This window comes from Oncorhynchus mykiss, chromosome 22 (genome assembly GCF_057628025.1).
Source record: "Oncorhynchus mykiss isolate SJ-2025 chromosome 22, ASM5762802v1, whole genome shotgun sequence".
Classification (NCBI taxonomy): domain Eukaryota; kingdom Metazoa; phylum Chordata; class Actinopteri; order Salmoniformes; family Salmonidae; genus Oncorhynchus; species Oncorhynchus mykiss.
In genome coordinates this window covers 5313934-5331240 of record NC_143043.1, presented here as the reverse complement: position 1 = coordinate 5331240, position 17307 = coordinate 5313934, and the positions used below count along the sequence as shown (strand labels likewise).

The 17307-nt window shown below is 44.5% G+C and overlaps 1 protein-coding gene across 4 annotated transcripts in view; it reads left to right on the top strand.

Moving 5' to 3' along the window:
- Window positions 1-17307, top strand: part of nalcn (sodium leak channel, non-selective) — a 289782-nt gene that overhangs the window by 253333 nt on the left and 19142 nt on the right. For all 4 annotated transcript variants that reach the window (XM_090215168.1, XM_036958510.2, XM_090215169.1 and 1 more), the window contains 13 exons: window positions 3336-3467; window positions 4575-4742; window positions 5399-5503; window positions 5776-5882; window positions 6040-6160; window positions 6434-6532; window positions 6789-6882; window positions 13901-14007; window positions 14885-14959; window positions 15102-15221; window positions 15422-15490; window positions 15777-15925; window positions 16366-16459. In XM_090215168.1, the coding sequence (XP_090071294.1) occupies window positions 3336-3467; window positions 4575-4742; window positions 5399-5503; window positions 5776-5882; window positions 6040-6160; window positions 6434-6532; window positions 6789-6882; window positions 13901-14007; window positions 14885-14959; window positions 15102-15221; window positions 15422-15490; window positions 15777-15925; window positions 16366-16459 (1440 nt within the window). The remainder of the gene's footprint in view (window positions 1-3335; window positions 3468-4574; window positions 4743-5398; window positions 5504-5775; window positions 5883-6039; window positions 6161-6433; window positions 6533-6788; window positions 6883-13900; window positions 14008-14884; window positions 14960-15101; window positions 15222-15421; window positions 15491-15776; window positions 15926-16365; window positions 16460-17307) is intronic.

Genomic DNA, 17307 nt, shown 5'->3' with positions numbered 1-17307 from the left:
CCTATATATCCACTGATGCAGACCTTTGGAACATCTAAATTGTAAAAAGTCTAATAAATCCATGTAATATAGCATACACCATCCCAATAAATACATAATGTATTTTAGACAGGTTTAAAGAAACATGATATGAAGAAAATGTAGTCTATTTCAGAAGAACAGAATAACATACTCTGAGTTGTACTTAGGTTAGACCCCGATCTGGCTATGCCATATGGATGTGGTGTCACATTCTGACCTGTATTTCCTTTGTTTTGTCATTATTTAGTATGGTCAGGGCGTGAGTTGGGGTGGGCAGTCTATGTTTGTTTTTCTATGTTTTGGGTATTTCTATGTTTCGGCCTAGTATGGTTCTCAATCAGAGGCAGGTGTCATTAGTTGTCTCTGATTGAGAATCATACTTAGGTAGCCTGGGTTTCACTGTGTGTTTGTGGGTGATTGTTCCTGTCTCTGTGTTTTGCACCAGATAGGGCTGTTTTTGGTTTTCCACGTTTATTGTTTTGTAGTGTTCGTGTTTATCTTTTTTTATTAAACATGAATCAATATAACCTCGCTGCGTTTTGGTCCGCCTCTCCTTCACCACAATAAAACTGTTACATGTGGGCTACACTAGTTCATTTAGCAGACAAGATTTACTTATAATTCTATGGCATTATTTTCTATTATTTTTATAGAATGAAGAATGCAATTGAACATCGATGAATGAAATAGAAAGGATATTTTCTCCAAACGATTTGAGGGAGTGCACACATGCAGCTATTGTGTGTTGAGCTGTTAACAAAGAAACAGCTACCCCTATATGCTTCATTTAAAGTTATTTCAATGTTGGGCTATATGTTTAGATTTTTATTACATTCTAAGGCTGCATGATGCAACTCTAATGATTTTTGTCAGCCATCAAGTTGAGTAGGGCTAATGAATAGCAAAAGCACTGGCCTATGTCAATCTACTAGTACAAAAGCAAATGTGCCTATAGCAGGAAAACACCAATCTCAAAAGTAACAACAAAAGTCATTATGCATGTAATGCTTTTTTTATGAAGGTGCATTTCTATGGTGAGAATAATCTTCCCAAAACTTGAAACTCACACACTGTGTAGGTATGCCAGTTAGGCTCTACACCCATTGTAAAGCAGATGTAAGGTGCTTAATTTTAACAGAACATATAGGCCTATGGGCTACATGAGGTGTACGACTATGATTTGAAAAAGTTGCAAAAAAGGTAATGCACTGCCTTAAGCTGGGCATCATTCACAAGTGATAATATATCATTTACAATTGATAGACTAATATTGTCACCCATTACACAACAAATGAAAATATATTTTATATTTGAGATTTTTCAAGTAGCCACCCTTTGCCTTGACGACAGCTCTTGGCATTCTCTCAACTAAATTCATGAGGTAGCATTTCAATGAAAAGGTGTGCCTTGTTAAATTAATTTGTGGAATTTATTTCCTTCTTAATTATTTGAGCCAATCAGTTGTGTTGTGACAAGGTAGGGGTGGTATACAGAAGATAGCCCTATTTGGAAAAAGACCAAGTCCATATTATGGCAAGAACAGCTCAAATAAGCAAAGAGAAATGACAGTCCATCATTACTTTAACATATAAAGGTCAGTCAATATGGAATATTTCAAGAACTTTTAAAGTTTCTTCAAGTGCAGTCGCAAAAACCATCAAGCACTCTGATGAAACTGGCTCTCTTGAGGACCGCTGTAACGCTGAGTGTGCGCTGAGAGTCGGGAAGCAAGTTCAGGGAGTGAATCATTCAATAAATAAATGAAAACATAATACAAAACCAGACACACGAACAACGCACAGACATGAATCTGAAACAGAAACAATGACGCCTGGGGAAGGAACCAAAGGGAGTGACATATATAGGGCAGGTAATCAGGGAGATGATGGAGTCCAGGTGAGTGTCATAATGCACGTAACGATGGTGAAAGGTGTGCGCCATAATGAGCAGCCTGGTGACCTAAAGGCCAGAGAGGGAGCACACGTGACAACCCCCACAGGAATGGAAGACCCAGAGTTACCTCTGTTGCAGAGGATAATTTCATTAGAGTTAACTGCACCTCAGATTGCAGCCCAAGTAAATGCTTCAAAGAGTTCAATTAACAGACACATCTCAACATGAACGGTTCAGAGGAGACTGTTTGGATCAGGCCTTCATGGTCGAATTGCTGCAAATAAACCACTTCTAAAGGACACCAATAAGAAGATTAGACTTGCTTGGGCCAAGAAACACGAGCAATGGACATTAGACCGGGGGAAATTTGTGATTTTTAGTTCCAACAGCAGTGTCTTACACAACCTCCAGGCCGTGTAAGGGCTATTTGATCAAGAAGGAGAGTGATGGAGTGCTGCATCAGATGACCCGGCCTCCATGATCAACCGGCCTCCATGATCAACCGGCCTCAAGCCAATTGAGATGGTTTGGGATGAGTCAGACTGCAGAGTGAAGGAAAAGCAGCCAACAAGTGTTCAGCATATGTGGGAACTCCTTCAAGACTGTTGGAAAAGTATTCCAGTTGAAGCTGGTTGAGAGAATTCCAAGAATGTGCAAATTATTTTATTTTTTTGTTATTAAAATGTTTATTTAACCTTTATTTAACTAGGCAAGTGTAACTGGGCATGTTATCAAGGAAAAGGGTGGCTACTTTGAATAATATAACATAGATTTAGATTTGTTTAAAAAAATCGGTTAATATATGATTCTGTATGGGTTTTTTTGTTACATAGTTTTGTTGTCTTCACTATTATTCTACAATGTAGAAAATAGTAAAAAAAAAATAAAGAATATCCCTTGAATGAATAGGTGTGTCCAAACTTTTGACTGGTACTGTACTAAATAATATATGTGTGAAATTTGTTTTGATTTAGAATGGACCATTATCATGCCCCTGTCTCTAAACAGAGGCAGCGGAAATAAATACATGTCATCAATGCACTTGAGTAGCGAATGGGGGACTCTTTTCCAGTGGTTCATTTAAAAAAAAATAATGTTTTAGATATATTATTGTTCAGTAAACAGTAGATACAACTTATTGTACAGAGTTACGTACTGTGCAACTTTTTTTTGTGCTGCTAACTTTATCCCGGCCCCAGAGATGATGGTCTACACACTAAAAGGGTTCTTTGGCTGGGCCCATAGGAGAACCCTTTTGGGTTCCATGTACCTGCAACCAAAAAGGGTCATTCCAAAGGCTTCTCTGATGGGGATTTTATAGTGTAGAGATGATGAGGACAAGGCTTCAACCTGAATACATAAAGGGTGAATGAATAAATAAATCAAATATTTATTGGAACCTAATGTCTGGTGTGTTTCAGATAGGAGAGTATGTCTTTGTCATCTTCATGAGTATCGAGCTGAACCTGAAGATCATGGCGGACGGCCTGTTCTTTACTCCCACAGCCGTCATCAGAGACTTTGGAGGAGTCATGGACATCTTCATCTACCTCGTAAGTTCATGGATTTGGATTCATATAGCACTTTTTTTTTTACTGATAATCAAAGAACTTTACATTGTGTGTGGAAAACTCACCTCAACCACCACCAATATATGGGTGATGCCACGGCAGCCATTTTGCGCCAGAAAGCTCACAACGCATCACGTATCACAATATGTAATTGCAACCAGTTTTGCCAGCTTAGGGGAAATGTTGTGCAACGGGAGATTCTTACAGGATGTTTTTGATATTTACCTAAAGAAAGCATGGTCTCTGACTGGCTTTCCAAGTAAAGTATATTCCTCTGGAATACACCTTGATGATTCTAGACCTCTGTCTCCCATAAAGGGTATTCCCATGTGACTTTGGAGTGGACATAATATGCCTTTTGTTAGAGTAATGGAAAGATACATTCGTCATGTGAGAATAAGCAGACTCTTGTTTGATTAACGCTATTGCTAATGAGTTCGGGAAGATGACGCAGTGAATGACTGATGATCTACTTCATTTCGTCGGGATGCGTCGATCATCATTTATTTTCTTGTTTTTTTTTGTGAGCTGTTAGTTTTTTTAGGCCGTCTTTCAAAACAACTTCCCTTTCTTGTTTGGGAATATAATTTGCATATAGATGATATAATTGGATGAGAGATGGGAGAGAATTGAATTGTAATAGCTCTGACAGGCACACTCCACACAGACAGTGGTCCAGTGTTTACCTTACCATTACTTATGGGGGGGGGGGGGGCTCACCTCCCTGCCTGCCTAGCTCTGTTGCCTCCTCCTACCTAAATGAGTTTTGTTCTATAGGTGTCAATTGACAATGTTACTGCCAGAGGGCCTGTGGGATGGTGTAGTTAAAATTAGTGGTGTTATATGAGTGTGTTCTTAGCTTTGTATAGCATGCAAAGGGCAACGCAGTGTGTCCGATGGGCTTTGTCATTTTACTGTTTGATTAGAAAGGTCAGGTCAGGATCTGCATTTCTAATGACCTCCCTCCCTCCCCACCATCTCCTTCCCTCTTCCTCCTTCTTCCTCTCTCTCTCCCCCCTTTTTCATTCTCTCCATCATCTTCCTTTTCCTCTCCCTCCCTCTCTCCCTTCCTTTCTTTCTCTCTTCCAGTGTAGTCTGATCTTCCTGTGTTGGCTGCCTCCTAACGTGCCTCCGGAGTCTGGGGCTCAGCTGCTGATGATGCTGAGGTGTCTTCGCCCCCTTCGCATCTTTAAACTGGTGCCCCAGATGAGGAAGGTGGTGCGGGAGGTCATCAAGGGTTTCAAGGAGATTTTCCTGGTTAGTGGTGGCCACACAAGCACGCACACACGGTGTGAAAACTTGCACTTGTAGATGCACACACTAAGAGACACATACACAGGCTTGTAAGCATACACATACTCAGACAGACAGACATGCACATGAATGCACAATTACATGCGCATTGAGCCACATTCTTACTTGAGCTCCACCTGCTTAACTCAAGTTTCCATTAATGACTTATGCTATAGTCTGAGTGGTCTGTGCTCATCTCAACTCTGGATCAGGCCCATTGTGGACAGTTGAACCACACTAAGTAAAAACACTCGCATACACTTTACATGTATACACAGTGGACACATTTTGGACCAAACTCTGGAGCTAAGCCTGATTGTGGAAATGCTCCATATGAGACACACAGACATGAAGTGATTATTTTGACAAAGTTTGACCTAACTTTGTAGAGTAGATTACTGTAAGATGCTGAATGTGAGGTTTCCTCTGCCCTCTGTGTTCTCTCACACCCTACAGATCTGCCCAGCAGCCCAGAGGCTATTTGACTGCGTGGGAAAGCCCTGGCTGTCTATAACCCTCTATTGATCTAACACACACAAACACACACGCGAAAACACGCACACACACTCACAGGTTTCCATTTCTTCCTTTTTACTTGAATGTGTCTGTGTGTGTTATAGGTCTCCATCCTGCTCCTGACACTAATGCTGGTGTTTGCAAGCTTCGGCGTCCAGCTCTTTGCTGGAAAACTAGCCAAGTGCAATGACCCCCACGTATTCCTTCGGGTATGACCAAGCTCTTTACAAAATTGATTTTTACAAACATAGAAGAGCAGAAATTTCCATTAAAAGCCATGGCCATATTGGGCATACTATTTTAAATGATGGATTCCTAAAACAAATTGTTGCAATGTAGTTATTTGATATTGATGAAACCAGAAAATCTGATTTAAATCAGAACATTGTCATTATGACATCTCGTACCATCTACTGTATGTCCATTCTACCCATTCAATTTGCATGGTGTAGTGACATCTGTGCTCTCTGGTTGTTTGTAGGAGGACTGCCATGGAATCTTCCGGATCAACGTGAGTGTGTCTAAAAACCTCAATCTCAAACTAAGACCAGGAGAGAAGAAGCCTGGCTTCTGGGTGCCAAGAGTGTGGTGAGTGATTAGGATTGGCTGAAACATATATAGTGCTGGGCTGGCACTAAACCTTGCACACACTGTAGCCCTCCAGGACCATGAGTAATGATGGTGTCATTACTATAGTTCTACTCACTACATAAAGTATGTTTTAATTATAATACTTTTTTTTCAGGGCCAACCCTCGCAACTTTAATTTTGACAATGTGGGTAATGCCATGCTGGCTTTGTTTGAGGTCCTGTCACTCAAAGGCTGGGTGGAGGTCCGTGATGTCATCATTCACCGCGTCGGACCGGTACACACATTTACTGTCTCTTTGCCTCGGCCTCTCTCTCTTTCTCTCTCTCTCTCTGTATCTCTGACTTTGTCTCTCTCTCTCTTTCTGTCTGTCTGTATCTCTCTCCTCACTTTCTTCTCTCCTCACTTTATTCTCTCTTCTCTCGCTCTCTCTCTCTCTCTCTTTCTTCCCCTCTTCCTCTCTCTCTCTCTTCCCCTCTCTGCTTGATGATAATACTGGACCCTACATACATTGTAAGAAGTAATGACACACCTTTGTCTCTCCCTGCAGATACATGGTATCTACATCCATGTGTTTGTCTTTCTGGGCTGTATGATTGGACTCACTCTGTTTGTCGGAGTGGTCATCGCTAACTTCAATGAGAACAAGGTAAGAGATCCAAGATCCAAGAGAGCACAATTCTGTGCTCTGTGCGTTTTTCCCAGTTTCAACAAAGTTGAACACAATCATGTACTGGCATGGCGTAGCTGGGGACTGTACACCTCGAATACTGACTTGTATCCCGGGTGACCTGCCTTGCACACCTTCCTGACAATAATGATTGGTGTTCCTCTCAGATGTATTCATAAAGCCTTTATAACGCCGTCATAAGACCTGGGTCTGTGTGTGTATTTTTCCTCCCCAGGGTACTGCTCTGCTGACAGTGGACCAGAGGAGGTGGGAGGACCTGAAGAGTCGACTGAAGATAGCCCAGCCTCTCCACCTCCCCCCACGACCAGGTGTGTGTGTGTGAGAGAGAATAAATAAAATGTCTGTTTCGCTCTCTCGCTCTTCTCTTCTATTTTCTCTTCTCATATCTCTTGTCTACTGTGTCCTAATAAGCTCTCTGTCTCCTCTGACCAGCGACAGAGTTTTAAATCACTGACTCTCTAGTGACATTAAAATGCTCAGAACTCATCCACTAACCCACCCCCTGTGATAGAGTAGAACTTATACACTATTTCATTACGCAAAGACTAGAGTCCTCACAGACAAATACACACACACGCCCACACACAGAGAATGAACTGTTTTCAACAAGAGTATAAGTTATATTAATGATCGATCGCTTCTACTGATCTAATTGAGCATCCCAACTCAGCTCTTTGCCGAGGTCACTTCCTCTTGACAAACAAATCCTTCACCCAGTTAGATCGTACCATCCTCAGCATGGTAATACACAGACTGATCTACACAGCTTGTTATGCTGTTTTAACTGCAGAGGTGTATATGTGAAGGAGTGAGAAGAAGAACAGGGGAATGAAAGGAGAAGTGCATGGGAATCAGGGGAGGGAATAGGCACCACATAGCCAGTTAGTACAGAGCAAAGAGAAAATCAATGATTCGGTCTTAGTCAGCGGCTCTGCTGGGTAGAACTATGTTAATCTCCACTCTGATCCACATCCAAAAACCTTAGGCTCTGGCCTGACTCACTTACTCACACACACTTACTCAATGTGCAGCTCAACCCAGTGTTAGGGAGCTAAGGGAGGCTCGCTTGGCCAAATCGTTTCCGGTTCCTCCTCTCTATTCAGAAGTGTCTGCATTCTGCACACTTAACATTGCGGTAGAGAGACAGCTGATGAATCTTGCTGTTAAAATCTATTGGTTGATTGAGATGTTGCGTTATACTGGACTGGGGATGGGCTAGCATTGGCTGAGGCTGCAGAATAAGGGCTGGGCTAGTGTTTACTGGGGCTGAGGCTATTGTTTACTCGGTTTGGGATTGGGATAGTGTTTACTGGGGCTTGGGCTGAGCTAGTGTTTACTGGGGCTGGGCTAGAGTTTACTGGGGCTTGGGCTAAGCTAGTGTTTACTGGAGCTGGGATAGTGTTTACTGGGGCTTGGCTAGTGTTTACTGGGGCTGGGATAGTGTTTACTGGGGCTGGGCTAGTGTTTACTGGGGCTAGGCTAGTGTTTACTGGGTCTAGTGCTGGGCTGGTGTTAACTGGGATGGGGCTAGTGTATACTGGGTCTGGGGCTGGGCTGCTGTTTACTGGGGCTGGGCTAGCATTTACTGGGTCTTGTGCTGGGCTAGCATTTACTGGGGCTGGGGCTATTGCTTACTGGGTCTGGGCTAGTGTTTACTGGGTCTGGGCTAGTGTTTACTGGGGCTGGGATAGTGTTTACTTGGGCTTGGGCTGAGCAAGTGTTTACTGGGGCTGGGCTAGTGTTTATTTGGGCTGGGCTAGTGTTTACTGGGTCTGGGCTAGTGTTTACTAGGGCTGGGATAGTGTTTACTGGGGTTTGGGCTGAGCTAGTGTTTACTGGGGCTGGGCTAGTGTTTTATCTGTGGCTTGGGCTGAGCTAGTGTTTACTGGGGCTGGGCTAGTGTTTACTGGGGCTTGGCTAGTGTTTACTGGGACTTGGCTAGTGTTTACTGGGGCTGTTCTAGTGTTTACTGGGGCTAGGCTAGTGTTTACTGGGTCTAGTGCTGGGCTGGTGTTTACTGGGATGGGGCTAGTGTTTACTGGGGCTGGGCTACTGTTTACTGGGGCTGGGATAGTGTTTACTGGGGCTGGGCTAGCATTTACTGGGTCTTGTGCTGGGCTAGCATTTACTGGGGCTGGGGCTATTGTTTACTGGGTCTGGGCTAGTGTTTACTGGGTCTGGGCTAGTGTTTACTGGGGCTGGGATAGTGTTTACTGGGGCTTGGGCTGAGCAAGTGTTTACTGGGGCTTGGCTAGTGTTTATTTGGGCTTGGAATGAGCTAGTGTTTACTGGGGCTGGGCTAGTGTTTTATCTGGGGCTTGGGCTGAGCTAGTGTTTACTGGGGCTGGGCTAGTGTTTTATCTGGGGCTTGGGCTGAGCTAGCGTTTACTGGAGCTGGGCTAGTGTTTACTGGGGCTTGGCCTGGGCTAGTGTTTACTGGGGCTGGGCTAGTGTTTTATCTGGTGCTTGGGCTGAGCTAGTGTTTACTGGGGCTGGGCTAGTGTTTTATCTGGGGCTTGGGCTGAGCTAGTGTTTACTGGGGCTGGGCTAGTGTTTACTGGGGCTTGGCCTGGGCTAGTGTTTACTGGGGCTGGGCTAGAGTTTACTGGGGCTTGGGCTGAGCTAGTGTTTACTGGGGCTGGGATAGTGTTTACTGGGGCTTGGCTAGTGTTTACTGGGGATGGGATAGTGTTTACTGGGGCAGGGATAGAGTTTTCTGGGGCTTGGGCTGAGCTAGTGTTTACTGGGGCTGGGATAGTGTTTACTGGGGCTTGGGCTGAGCTGGTGTTTACTGGGGCTTGTGCTGAGCTGGTATTTACTGGGGCTGGGCTAGTGTTTACTGGGGCTGGGCTAGTGTTTACTGGGATGGGGCTGGTGTTTACTGGTCTGGGGCTTTGCTACTGTTTACTGGGTCTGAGCTATTGTTTACTGGGGCTGGGATAGTGTTTACTGGGGCTGGGATAGTGTTTACTGTGGCTTGGGCTGAGCAATTGTTTACTGGGGCTTGGCTAGTGTTTACTGGGTCTGGGCTAGTGTTTACTGGGGCTGGGATAGTGTTTACTGGGGCTTGGGCTGAGCAAGTGTTTACTGGGGCTTGGCTAGTGTTTATTTGGGCTTGGAATTAGCTAGTGTTTACTGGGGCTGGGCTAGTGTTTTATCTGGGGCTTGGGCTGAGCTAGTGTTTACTGGGGCTGGGCTAGTGTTTTATCTGGGGCTTGGGCTGAGCTAGCGTTTACTGGAGCTGGGCTAGTGTTTACTGGGGCTTGGCCTGGGCTAGTGTTTACTGGGGCTGGGCTAGTGTTTTATCTGGTGCTTGGGCTGAGCTAGTGTTTACTGGGGCTGGGCTAGTGTTTTATCTGGGGCTTGGGCTGAGCTAGTGTTTACTGGGGCTGGGCTAGTGTTTACTGGGGCTTGGCCTGGGCTAGTGTTTACTGGGGCTGGGCTAGAGTTTACTGGGGCTTGGGCTGAGCTAGTGTTTACTGGGGCTGGGATAGTGTTTACTGGGGCTTGGCTAGTGTTTACTGGGGATGGGATAGTGTTTACTGGGGCAGGGATAGAGTTTTCTGGGGCTTGGGCTGAGCTAGTGTTTACTGGGGCTGGGATAGTGTTTACTGGGGCTTGGGCTGAGCTGGTGTTTACTGGGGCTTGTGCTGAGCTGGTATTTACTGGGGCTGGGCTAGTGTTTACTGGGGCTGGGCTAGTGTTTACTGGGATGGGGCTGGTGTTTACTGGTCTGGGGCTTTGCTACTGTTTACTGGGTCTGAGCTATTGTTTACTGGGGCTGGGATAGTGTTTACTGGGGCTGGGATAGTGTTTACTGGGGCTTGGGCTGAGCAATTGTTTACTGGGGCTTGGCTTTTGTTTATTTGGGCTGGGCTAGTGTTTACTGGGTCTGGACTAGTGTTTACTGGGGTTTGGGTTAAGCTAGTGTTTCTGGGGCTGGGCTAGTGTTTACTGGGGCTGGGCTAGTGTTTACTGGGGCTGGGCTAGTGTTTACTGGGGCTTGGGCTGGGTTAGTGTTTACTGGGGCTGGGCTAGTGTTTACTGGGGCTTGGCTAGTGTTTACTGGGGCTGGGCTAGTGTTTACTGGGGCTGGGCTAGTGTTTACTGGGGCTTGGGCTTGGCTAGTGTTTACTGGGGCTGGGCTAGTGTTTACTGGGGCTTGGACTGAGCTAGTGTTTACTGGGGCTTGGCTAGTGTTTATTTGGGCTGGGATAGTGTTTACTGGGTTTGGGATAAGCTGGTGTTTCTGGGTCTGGGCTAGTGTTTACTGGGGCTGGGCTAGTGTTTACTGGGGCTTTGCCTGACCTAGTGTTTACTGGGGCTGGGCTAGTGTTTACTGGGGCTTGGGCTGAGCTAGTGTTTACTGGGGCTGAGCTAGTGTTTACTGGGGCTGGGCTAGTGTTTACTAGGGCTTGGCCTAAGCTAGTGTTTACTGGGGCTTGGCTAGTGTTTATTTGGGCTGGGATAGTGTTTACTGGGTTTGGGCTAAGCTGGTGTTTCTGGGGCTGGGCTAGTGTTTACTGGGGCTTGGGCTGAGCTAGTGTTTACTGGGGCTGGGCTAGTGTTTACTGGGGCTTGGGCTGAGCTAGTTTTTACCGGGGCTGGGCTAGTGTTTACTGTGGCTTGGGCTGAGCTAGTGTTTACTGGGGCTTGGCTAGTGTTTACTGGGGCTTGGCTAGTGTTTACTGGGGCTGGGATAGTGTTTACTGGGGATGGGCTAGTGTTTACTGGGGCTTGGGCTGAGATTGTGTTTACTGGGGCTAGTGTTTACTGGGGTTTAGTTTGGGCTAGTGTTTACTGGGGCTTGGGCTGAGCTTGTGTTTACTGGGGTTTAGGCTGGGCTAGTGTTTTCTTGGGCTGGGCTAGTGTTTTTGGGGCTTGGGCTGAGCTAGTGTTAACTGGGACTGGGCTAGTGTTTACTGGGGCTTTGCCTGAGCTAGTGTTTACTGGGGCTTGGCCTGAGCTAGTGTTTACCTGGGGCTTCGGCTGAGCTAGTGTTTACTGGGCCTGCGATTGTGTTTACTGGGGCTTGGCCTGAGCTAGTGTTTACTTGGGGCTTGGGCTGAGCTAGTGTTTACTGGGCCTGGGATTGTGTTTACTGGGGCTTGAGTTGAGCTGGTGTTGACTGGTGCTGGGCTAGTGTTTACTGGGGCTTGGCCTGAGCTAGTGTTTACTGGGGCTGGGCTAGTGTTTACTGGGGCTTGGGCTGAGCTAGTGTTTTCTGGGGTTGGGCTAGTGTTTCTGGGGCTTGGGCTGAGCTAGTGTTTACTGGGGCTGAGCTAGTGTTTACTGGGGCTTGGCCTGAGCTTGTGTTTACTGGGGCTGGGCTAGTGTTTACTGGGGCTTGGGCTGAGCTAGTGTTTACTGGGGCTGGGCTAGTTTACTGGGGCTTGGGCTGAGTTAGTGTTTATTTGGGCCATGCTAGTGTTTACTGGAGCTTGGCCTGAGCTAGTGTTTACTGGGGCTTAACCTGAGCTAGTGTTTACTGGGGCTGGGCTAGTGTTTACTGGGGCTTGGGCTGAGCTAGTGTTTCCTGGGGCTGGGCTAGTGTTTACTGGGTCTTGGGCTGAGCTAGTGTTTACTGGGGCTGGGCTAGTGTTTACTGGGGCTTGGCCTGAGCTAGTGTTTACTGGGGCTTGGGCTGAGCTAGTGTTTCCTGGGGCTGGGCTAGTGTTTACTGGGTCTTGGGCTGAGCTAGTGTTTACTGGGGCAGGGCTGGTGTTTACTGGGGCTTGGGCTGAGCTCGTGTTTACTGGTGCTGGGCTAGTGTTTACTGGGCCTTGGGCTGAGCAAGTGTTTGCTGGGGCTGGGCTAGTGTTTACTGGGGCTTGGGCTGAGCTAGTGTTAGCTCAGGTATACAGTACATACAGGTCTCATTTTGCCTACCAGGTACTCACATCTACCTGTTATGAATGACCTTTCATTAGTTTTATACAGCATAGAAAAGAGATGATGAGGCTGCTCTTAAAGCAATGGTGAGGCTAACATGCTTGTCCTGTTAACTCAGGAGACTATTAGCAGTAACACATTAAGTATTAACAATGATTTACAGTAGGATGGATTTTGTTCCCTATGTTATTTGGTGCCAATGTTTCAAAGTCAAGCATATAAGCAGGGACCAGGCATCTATAAGAGTTGTATTATTTTGTATATACAGTATAATCATCAGGAGATTATGTAGGGGTCCACGTTGGTAACTGGGGGGCCCTGCCTTGATTGGGTAACTGATTCATATATTTTTTTTATAAAGTACATAATAAATTAATGTTACTGGGCCAGTAACATCATTATTATTTATTTTAATATAGTATTTAACATCATTATTTCTAATATGTATTTATCCAACACCAGGAGCCCGCTCTCACTGTTAAAAAATGTGTGGAAGGCCTAAAAACTCCTCTGCTCAACTGTAGCCTACGCCACATCGCAAATGTTATGATGGCTTTATTAGAAAGGGGCTTTTTCTTCAACAGAAAATTCACCACACATCAAATTGTATATTGGTGCACGGATTTGTTTACAAAAAGGGTGGTGTGCCGGGAAGGGGCCTATGATTTCTTAATCCGGCCCTGCGTATGAGACTCATATTTTTAAATTATCTAAGATTAGACCTGTACTGACAAGCTGTAGATCTTATTCCAAGAAGATTGGAAATATTTTTTTTCCATTACAACCCTGAATCCAATTTTGAGATTTCTGTTGGTTTCCAAGTAATATTATTGCTGGCTGTAAAAGTTGATAAGTCGCTGGTCGTAGATGTTATTTATGATACTGGATAGAATAAACGGGTAATGTAAGGAGGACATAATCTGACACACACTGACTCGCACATCGAGAAATACTGACCAGTTTGTGTGCATGCATGTGTGACTGAGCCAGGAAGCATGGCCATGCGCGTGTGTGTGCCAGCAACTTTATAATCCAACATAAATATAGGCAATCTGTCTGATTTCTGTTTTCTCTGACTAATTGTATCAGTGAAATGGCTGGGGGTACTTGGGTTCTGCAGGGCACAATGTTGTGGAATGTTGAGCTAGAAATACATACTGTAGAGTAAATATGCTTCTCTGACATAGAATAAGGAAGCATGTCAGTTTTATTCATGACATGTCTATCTGCAATGTTCCACGTTTGCTTACTGAATGTGGTTCAGGTCTAGAAAACATTCAGTTGTACAGCTATAGTATGAGCTCCATCTATATTGGAAAGCATCATAATCATCTCCTAAGGAAAGGTGATGAGGAAATGATTTAGGCTATTGGAATTCACCCTGCTGTTTGGGTCTGGTCTGGTGTTGATCCTCACTCCTCTCTCCCCCAACAGAGAATGCAGGGTTCCGTGCCAAGATGTATGACATCACTCAGCACCCCTTCTTCAAACGGGGTATCGCTGTGCTGGTTTTGGCCCAGTCAGTGCTGCTGTCTGTCAAGGTGAGGCTGTCTGATGTAGACATACATTTTATATCTACTAGTGATGTGCTGCTCAGCTATTTTCTTACCTACAGTACACCCATCCGCAATTTCACAGAATTGTAATACAGTGAAAATCAAGGTTGCAATCAATTCAAGTTGAAGTCAGTCAATTCAAGAAGTAATCTGAAATGTTGAATCAATAATTTAAAAAAAGGGTGTCTACACTGAGTGTACAAAACATTAAGAACACCTACTCTTTACATGACATAGACTGACCAGGTGAATCCAGGTGAAAGCTATGATCCCTTATTATTAAATCCACTTCAATCAGTGTAGTTGAAGGGGAGGAGACGGGTTACATTTGTAAGCATTGAGACATGGATTGTATATGTGTGCCATTTAGAGGGTGAATGGACAAGACAAAATATTTAACTGCCTTTGAACGTGGTACGGTATTTGGTGCCAGGCCCACCGGTTTGCAACAAGAACTGCAACGCTGCTGGGTTTTTCACAGTCAACAGTTTCCCATGTGTATCAAGAATGGTCCACCACCCAAAGGACATCCAGCCATCTTGACACAACTGTAGGAAGCTTTGGAGTCAGCATGGGCCAGCATCTCTGTGGAACGCTTTCGACACCTTGTAGAGTCCATGCCCCGATAAATTGAGGCTGTTCCGAGGGCAAAAGGGGGCGCATCTCAATATTAGGAAGGTGTTCCTAATGTTTTGTAAAATACAATGTATTTTAAGTGACGCTAGCCTCAATAAACGCTATGAATTTCAACCCGTGCATCACTGTATATACTATCAATTAAGTTGAGCTTAAAGAGGGAGATTTAAGAGTGGTGCTGGATTGTGCTGGACATCAGCTTTTATGTAAAATGTGTGTGTTTCAGTGGGATGTAGATGACCCAGTAACAATGCCACTTGCTACCATGTCAGTGGTCTTCACCATTATCTTTGTGTTAGAGGTAAGAGTCTGGGTGCATGTCAATGGGACATTTGCATGGAATACTATGCACATGGATCTCAAGGCAGGATTGTGACAAATGTACAGTATTATAAAAGCAATGTGACTACAATGCGAATGGGTTTTGTTGTTGTGGTAACCAGGTGACGATGAAGTTCATAGCTATGTCCCCGGCGGGGTACTGGCAGAGCAGACGGAACCGCTACGATTTACTGGTGACAATACTGGGAGTCATCTGGATAGTCTTGCACTTTGCTCTACTGGTGAGGACACACATATACACACACACACACACACACACAGTATAAATACAGATATACAACTATTCTTTACAACACTTGTTCTTTCCTGGGACTAGTGCATTTTCTAACAAGTATTCTGTACTTCTTTCGAGTTATGACTAAATATATTGTGAAGATTAGTGTATAATTAGTAAATGGCTGATCACAGTGTTCTCCTGTAGAATGCATATACTTACATGATGGGCACGTGTGTGATCGTCTTCAGGTTCTTCACCATCTGTGGGAAGCATGTAAGTATAGCCCACTGTAAGCCTAATGGAACTTACAGTGCATATTACTGAACAAAACTGTTAAAAATATATTTTTCCCTATTTACTAGCTTGCCCAGCAGGCAAAAAAAAGCAATTTAGAGTTGTAAACTGTTTTTCTGGTTGAATACATCATATAACTCAAATTACAACCATCTGTTACAACCTCCGTTTGTTTTGTTGCTGGTGGCTAAAAAAGGAGGTAACAAAACTCCTGCAACCATTTTGCCCGCTGGGTGGTCTCTTTAATGCTATAATCGGTCTGTAGGTGACTCTGAAGATGCTACTGCTGACAGTCGTGGTCAGTATGTATAAAAGCTTCTTCATCATCGTGGGAATGTTCCTTCTCCTCCTCTGCTACGCCTTCGCTGGAGTCGTCCTATTCGGAACCGTTAAATACGGAGAGAACATCAACAGGTCATCAACAGCTTCCCTTTCTCTCCTTTCTGTTTTTATCCCCCTTTCTTTACCTCTTTCACACTTATTCCTGTCTCTTTCCTAACTTCAACTCTTCCTCCCACTCCTCCAAGTCTTCCTCCTTCCTTTCTTCCTTTTTACCTTTCTCCTTTCATTTGCCTGACTCTGCTCACCTCTCATTCTCCTTTCTAGTCATCATTTCTCCTATCTTCCACACGGTTAGCGCTCTGATTACTGTAGAGATTTGAAGAGCAAGTGTCACTTATTTGATTTGTGGCACCATCACAGCCTCCTCTAGTGGAGAAATAGTGGGAGTTTGAGAAGTCTGCAGCCACACCGATGACTCATTCTCTCTAAAGCGTGTGTGTGTGTGTGTGTGTGTGTGTGTGTGTGTGTGTGTGTGTGCTACTTTATTTGTTTACATTTTTTCTCAATGACAGGCATGCTAACTTCTCCACGGCAGGGAAGGCCATCACGGTTCTGTTCCGTATTGTCACGGGGGAAGACTGGAATAAGATCATGCATGACTGCATGGTAAGAGCTGGTCTATTTCATTTTTCATATGTACACAGCAGCGTCTTCAGGGGAAACTAGTCAAGACTTACAAAACAGAAAGCGTAGTGTAATACTTTTCTGTCAGTTACGTAAAAAGCACAAGACAAAGTCAGGTCTAAAAGGTAACCATGTAGAAAAAGAGGCATTTCTCAAAAAAAAGGATATACTGTTACAGTATTATTTCAAGTAAACAAACCAATGTTCATGACTCGAGAGGGTTTGTTGTTTTTATTGTTCAGTTTATATGTCTGCTCTATATAGATCATATACAATATACACTGATCAATATAAACGCAACATACAACAATTTCAATGTTTTTACTGCATTACATTCATATAAGGAAGTCAGTCAATTGAAATAAATTCATTAGGCCTTAATCTATGGATGTCACATGACTGGGAATACAGACATGCATCTGTTGGTCAGATATATTGTACCTTAGAAAAAAGGTAGGGGCGTGGATATTAAAAACAGTCAGTATCTGGTGTGACCAACATTTGCCTCATGCAGAGCGACACACCTCCTTCAGGCTGTTGATTGTGGCCTGTGGAATGTTGTCCCACTCCTCTTCAATTGCTGGATATTGGCGGGAACTGGAACACACTGTCTGTTGTACATGTCGATCTAGAGCATCATCCCGCTTAACAGACAGGTTGAAGCCTGCTTGACAGAGTCATTAACCTTAGCTAGCTAGCTAAGCTGCTAGCTAAGCTGCTAGCCATCAAGCTAACAAAATTAGTCCCAGATTAGTTTTGCAATGGAGCCTTTTTTGTCTGGAGAAGTAAATTAAGGGCAACTCTGAATAGTTGAAACTGGATTTTAAAGA